General features: G+C 55.2%; 1 protein-coding gene across 3 annotated transcripts in view; it reads right to left on the reverse strand.

The window, feature by feature from the left end:
* SMAD7 (SMAD family member 7) overlaps positions 1-5,814 on the reverse strand; it is a 28,422-nt gene extending 22,608 nt beyond the window's left edge. For 2 of the 3 annotated variants that reach the window (XM_056514207.1, XM_056514205.1), the window contains exons 1-2: positions 4,149-5,303; positions 3,185-3,238 (exon numbers count right to left, since the gene is read on the reverse strand). In XM_056514207.1, the coding sequence (XP_056370182.1) occupies positions 3,185-3,238; positions 4,149-4,659 (565 nt within the window). In that variant the 5' untranslated portion in view covers positions 4,660-5,303. Of the gene's footprint in view, positions 1-3,184; positions 3,239-4,148; positions 5,304-5,383 lie in introns of those variants that run through there. The other variant, XM_056514206.1, reaches the window with a different exon arrangement.
* Positions 5,815-6,089: the final 275 nt, after the last annotated feature.

The raw sequence follows: 6,089 nt of genomic DNA on the forward strand, positions 1-6,089 counted from the left end.
ACCAGCCCAACCTTGCAAGGTGTCAAATAGCTCCTGGGAGCTGCCAAACCTCCAGCTCCCCTGAAAGCTGACACCACAGGAGGGCATTCGGCCCCGCAGCCACATCTCAGTGCGTTTCCTGCGCTCTCACACCAGCAGCACCAGGTCCAGCCACGCAGGAGCACAATGCAGCCACTTGCAGCCCCTCATCCCACTTAAAGCTTAGTCAAAAACCTCCCTGAGTTATTTGAGGGCACTGCTATCCACCTCACTTTCAGCACAGTGCTAGTAGCAGCTCCAGCAGGGACATCAGGAAAGCTGAGTGCCCACACACCTCCATCATCCATCCCCGCCAACATCCCCTGTGAGGAAGAGGGAAAATCCTCTCCTTGATAAAAGTCCTGCCCACTCCTGGAGTGTCCAAGATCATGCTGGAGGTCGCTTGGAGAACCCTGGTCTAGTGGAAAGTGTCTCTGCCCAAGGCAGGAGGTTGGAGTGAGATGAGTTTTAAGGTCGTTCCAACCCAAACCATTCTGTGATTCTATGAATGACCAAGCCAGGCTGACCCACAGCCTTCCTTCAGGTAACTCAGGCATTGAGGGCAGATCTTTCTGTTCTATGACAAGTACACAAATACCAGATCTATCCTACCAACACAGCCTGCTGTGGCATTTCACTGCCTGCAGCAGATTCCCAGCTCCTTGTCCATCCCTGCTTTCCTCCAGCCCATCTCAGCCTCCATCACCTCCAGAAAAACCAATTTAATCCCCTCCAGTTAAGTGTTTTAAACAAAAAGAGAGGAGAGATTTAGATGAGATTGAAGAGAGAAATGGTTAATGATGGCAGGTCAGGTAAGGCACTGGCACAGGGTGCCCAGAGAGATGGTAGATCCCTCACCCCAGAAACATTCAAGGATGGGCTGGATGGGGCTGGAAGCACCCTGGTTTAGTTAAGATATTCCTGCTCATTGCAGAAGGGTTGGACTAGATAGTCTTATGGGTCCTTTCCAAAATAAACTGGTTTTTGATTCTCTGACCTGGCAACTTCTGCCAGAGCCTACACCAGTCCAGGTTTATTATCTGCCTGTATCTCCATATGAAGCACTTACAAGACATGGCACTAAACTCCTAAAAAACTTCTACCACCACTACCATGCTTGATGGAAAAGCAGAAGTTCCCTGCTGGATGCACATTTCCAGCTCCACTGGCAGAGCCTAAACACAGAGACTAAACACAGGTTCCCATCCAAGGTCCCAGGTGAGAAGATGGTTGATGGGCATCAGCCAGGTAAAAAACCCTCACACCTTCCCACAGTTCTCAAAACAGGAGATGACACCAAGGCTGGGACGGGAAACCCTCAGTCCCCCTGCAGAGGAAATGCTGAGAAACCCTGAGCTTGCAAAACCCACCTGCCACCACAGACTTCCAGGCTCCTCTGGTGCCTGCCACAGCCCCGTTAGTCAGAGCTCAGCTGCCAAGTGGATTTTTCTTTCAAAAAGGAAAAAAAAGGAGGGCTTTTTGGTGAGTAACCCAGTTGTTGCTGTATTTCCGATGGGCAGTGTTAATCACTTCCTATTGGCCGATAGGAATAACTTTTCCTTTCGAAACGGCACATTCGTGCTCTGCGGCTTTGCTGTTTACACACATTTTGCTACCTTATGTCAACACTTGCTAATGAATAAATATATCATTCGGCTAACTGAAAACGAGATCCTGGCAGAGGCAGATTGGATGTTTAAATCCTGCTAATAGATTTCATCCTAACATCTTTACAGGAAACCAAAACCAAGCGTTAACCCTTCTCTCCCGAAGCTCCAAACCCCTTTGCATCCCATGCCAGGATCATCAATGAGTTCAGAGAAAAGCCATAAAGGCAGAAATAGGAACTTTTGGGGGAGCACACGGCAAAAATTATGCGAAACCCACAAAATTCATGACCCAGCAGACCCTCAGAGTCTATTACAGAACAACCCTTCTGCCTCCCAGCACGTGCTCAGGATGCTGAACCTACTCTGAACCTACTCCTGATGTCCCTTTTTCATTCATGAGCCCTTATCTCCTGTTTTTTTTCACACAAGGCAAGATAGCTCATGCTTTGCAACCCAATTGTTTGTTAAATATCTTTGTTTATTTCCGCAAGACAAAAAAAAAAAAAGACTTATTAGTGTTCCCAAAGAGTTTGCAGAGGGAGAAAACAACAGTCCAGCCTCCAAGGGAGCAGCTGGCAGGATGGGACCCCACCAGTGCACCAAAGCAGCCTCAAGGCTGGGGTTTCTTTTAGCCCTGACACCCTGGAGAGAGGTAATTTTACAGACAGCCTTCTTTTGGCCAAAAAAAAAAAAAAAACCCAACCGAACAACCTGATAGCGTTCTTCAGGAATATCTGCACATCTACCTTGGCCAGCCTGCAGTGCCACAGACACCACCGTGCTCCAGCCCACTCCAGAGCCACTAATCCCCAGGAAGCAGGAGCTGCTCCTCCCTAGCTCCCCGCGTTTCCGACTCTCCCCACCTCTGCTCCCTCTCCCAGCCTCATTTATCTCACACCCGGCGAGCTCCCTGCCAACCAAGAGTTTATGCAGACAACCGCAGAAGAGCTGGTGCCAGCCTCAAATGGGCTTCTCCCCTGGCACCCTGACATTCAATTACAAGCAACAGGCATGCACAGCGGTGTTAAGAAATTTAGATTTTGAAAAGGTTTAAAAAATAACTTTTCAAACTCTTTTCCCTTTTTTTTTTTTATTTTTATTTTTTCGACCTAATGAGGTAGGATTAGGCTCCTATAAAACTCAGAGATTTCTAACCAAACAGTCCATCTGTCAAAGTTCACAGGGATTCCCAGGCATCAGGGAGATGCTGTGCTGGATCCCAACCCAAGTCCCTAAAAATTCACCCAGGGGTGCAGAAGCACTGCCATTTCCAACTGGAGCCTATGGTTTTCCTGGCTGACTCAAGCAGCACAGGCCTGAGCTGCACTGCAATCCCTCCTGAAGTTTCCTGCCAGAGTTTTAAAATCCTACATTGTGCACAAGGTGGCTCAGATAAATTACATGTTAATTCTTAGAGGGGTAGGAGGAGGCACAGAAGCACACAAGCAACCCAAAAGCAAAAAGCATGACAAAGGCAGGAGACGGTTTTCCCTGATAAAGGGGCTGTTTTGCCATTTTTTTATCTCTTACACTTGCATTGAAAAAAGTCTACTTACCAGTTGGTTTGAGAAAATCCATTGGATATCTGGAGTAGGGTGGAGGGGGAGACTCTGGAATTAGAGAAGTACAGAGAAAATAAAGGCAGAGCCATGAGAAAGAAAAAAAAAAAAAAAAAAAAAGAAAAAAGATAGGAACTTATGATAACAGTGGCATTCTTTTAGCAAAACTGTTTGTCTTAGCTCTGGGGGTTGGAGGCAGGGCAGCGAGGCGGTGATTGCCTTGATATTTAGCTGTCAGATAAACAAAAGGGGCCGTCTGGCGCCAGTCTCCCTGCTATCTGCCGCTCGGGCTGTCTGATCGGGGCCTCCTTGGCTCGGCGGAGCCGCGGCAGCGCCGGGGCCGCCCGGCCCTTAATCCCCCGGCACCGCGCGGGGACGGCGGGGAGGCAGCGCCGGGGCCCCCGGGAGGGCAGGGGAGGGGGTCCCGGAGGTGGGGGCGTCGCCCCCTCCCCTAAATACAGAAGGAAATACATATAGACCCCGGCAATGGAAAGTTTTTGTGCGTGTTTTGGGTTTTGTTGTGGGCTGGTTTTGTTTTGGTTTGGGGTTTTTGTTGGGTTTTTTCTTTTCCTCCAGACAGGAAAAAGAAAAAGTTTTGTGGGCCGGGGGGTGAGTGGGGCTGCATCCACGTATCCCTGTATCCCCTTCATACAAGCATTCCCTGCATCTCCTCCGCCCCTGCACAACTCCAGCCCCTGAATTCTCTCTAACATCTGCACCCCTGCATCCTCTCCATCCCCTACACCCCTGTATCCCGTCCATTCCCTGCACACCTTCAGCCCCCGAACCGCTGCATCCCCTCCATCTCTCGCGTGCTCTCCAGCCTCTGCACCCCTGAATCCCCTGCACCCCTGCGTGCCCGCCATTCCCCTGCATTCCCACATCTCTCCAAGCCCTGCACACCTCCAACCCCTCCATCTCCCGCATTCCCCTCCATCCCCCCCATCCCCCGCCGCCGTACCTAGCTCGCAGAGCCGGCTGAGGTGGTGCGGGTTGCAGCAGACGAGCTCGGAGTGAGCCTTGCCGTAGGATTCACAGCAACATAACCGCTTCACTTCGGAGCAGTGGCGGAGGTCGGGCCAGCGGAACACCTTGCAGAGCAGCACGGGCAGCGGGTACCAGTGCTGTCCCAGCCGCGAGTCGGCCTTGGCGGGCAGCAGCAGGCAGGGGGTCCGCGCCCCGCCGCGGGACTCCACGGCGTGCAGCAGCCCCTCCAGCTGCCGCTCCTTCAGCCGCTTCAGCACGGCGTGGGTCAGCGCCTTCAGTTCCGCCTCCGCGCCCGCCGCCGCCCGCCCGCCGCGGCCCGCCTTGCCCGGGCAGCACCCGCGCCCCCCGCCCAAGTGCGCCCGGGGCTCGGCCACCGCCGCCGCCGCGCCGGGCTCGCCCGCCGCCGCCTCCTCCTCCTCCTCGCCGCCGGGCGCGCGGCTCCGCCAGAGCCGCCGGACGAGCACCGAGCGTTTGGTCCTGAACATGCGGGACGAGAGGAGGGGCCCCCGGCTACAAAACGGGCATGTCGTCCGCCGAGCATGAAGGGGCCGGCAGGCGGGATGCGGCGGCGGCGGCGGCGGGGGGCAGCGGCGGGGGGCAGCGGAGCCGAGGCGGGCTGTGGCATGCGCCAGTCTCCGCGCTGGGGCCGCGGGTCCCGCCGCCTCCCGCGGGGGGATGCGCCGGCCGCGCCTCCGCCCGCTGCGAGACAATCTACAGAAAAACCGGATTGAGAAGAAAAACACCAAAACCGAGAAAATCAAAAAAATCAAGAAAAGGAAAAAAGGAAAAAATAAACGCGGGGGGGGAAGGGAAGGGAGAGAGTCGTCGCTCGCTCCGGCTTTGCCCGAAAAAGCGAAAAAAAAGGGAAAAAATCCCCGTCTAGAGCCCGCGGCGCCCGTGGCGGGGGCAGGCGGGCGGGGGCTGCCGGCGCCGCGCCGCCGTGCGCGGGTGCGGAGCGCGGCCCGAGCCGCGGGGGAGCCTCGGCCGCCCCGGGGCCGCGGCGCCCATCAACCCGCCACGCCGGGGAGCGGGCGCGGCGGCTGGGATGCGGCGCTGGGCAGAGCCAGCCGGCAAAAAAAACAGAAAGAGCGAGCCAAAAAGGCGTCTGTTAAAAAGGGTAAAAAAAAAAAAAAAAAAAAAAAAAAAAAAAAAAAAAAGAGAGAGAGAGAGAGAAAAAAAAAAAAGGTATAAAAACCCCAAAACACCAACCCTAAGGTTTGGACGTCGGTTTAAGCATCTGTCACAAAAGAGGCGAACGAGCGCATCCAGAGTGTTGTATCCCTTTTTAAAAGCCCAGGTCGTCCTGATGTGGGGGTTTCGGGGTGGGCTTTTATTTTTTTTCCCCCTCCTTCTTTCCAAAGGTTTAATCCACACGGAGTCTTGATCCGGCTGCTACGAAGAGAAAGAAAGGAAATAAAGAAAAAAAAAAAAAAAAAAAAAAAAAAAAAAAAGGGAGAAAAGTGGGGCTATGTCCCTTCCTTCCTGCCTTCCCCAGCAGCCGCGCCGGGCCGAGCCGGGCCCGCCGCTCCCGGCGGAGCTTACATGGGTGCGGGGGTGCCCGCCGGCCGCCGACCCTCTCCCTGCTGCCGGCGCCTCTGCCGCGGTGCCTTTTTTTTCCTCTTCACTCCTCCTTCCTGCCTTCCTTCCCCTCCTCCTCCTCCTCCTACTTCTCCTCCTCCTTTCGTGGGGTGGTGGTGTTTTTTTTTTCACCCCCCCCCCCTCCTCTCCCCGCCTCTCCTCCCCTCTCTCCCTCCGCTCTCCGCAGTCAGCCGCCCTCCTCCCCGCACCTCCGCCTGGCCGTGCGGGGGGAGCGGCGCGGGGCGCGGCGGGGCGGGAGCGGCGGCGCGGTGCCTGCGCCCTCCCCCGGCTCCCCCCGCACCGGCGGCGGCTTCGCAGTGCGCAGCGGCCCGGCCCG

The sequence above is a fragment of the Oenanthe melanoleuca genome, chromosome Z, assembly GCF_029582105.1.
Source record: "Oenanthe melanoleuca isolate GR-GAL-2019-014 chromosome Z, OMel1.0, whole genome shotgun sequence".
In the NCBI taxonomy this organism is placed as follows: domain Eukaryota; kingdom Metazoa; phylum Chordata; class Aves; order Passeriformes; family Muscicapidae; genus Oenanthe; species Oenanthe melanoleuca.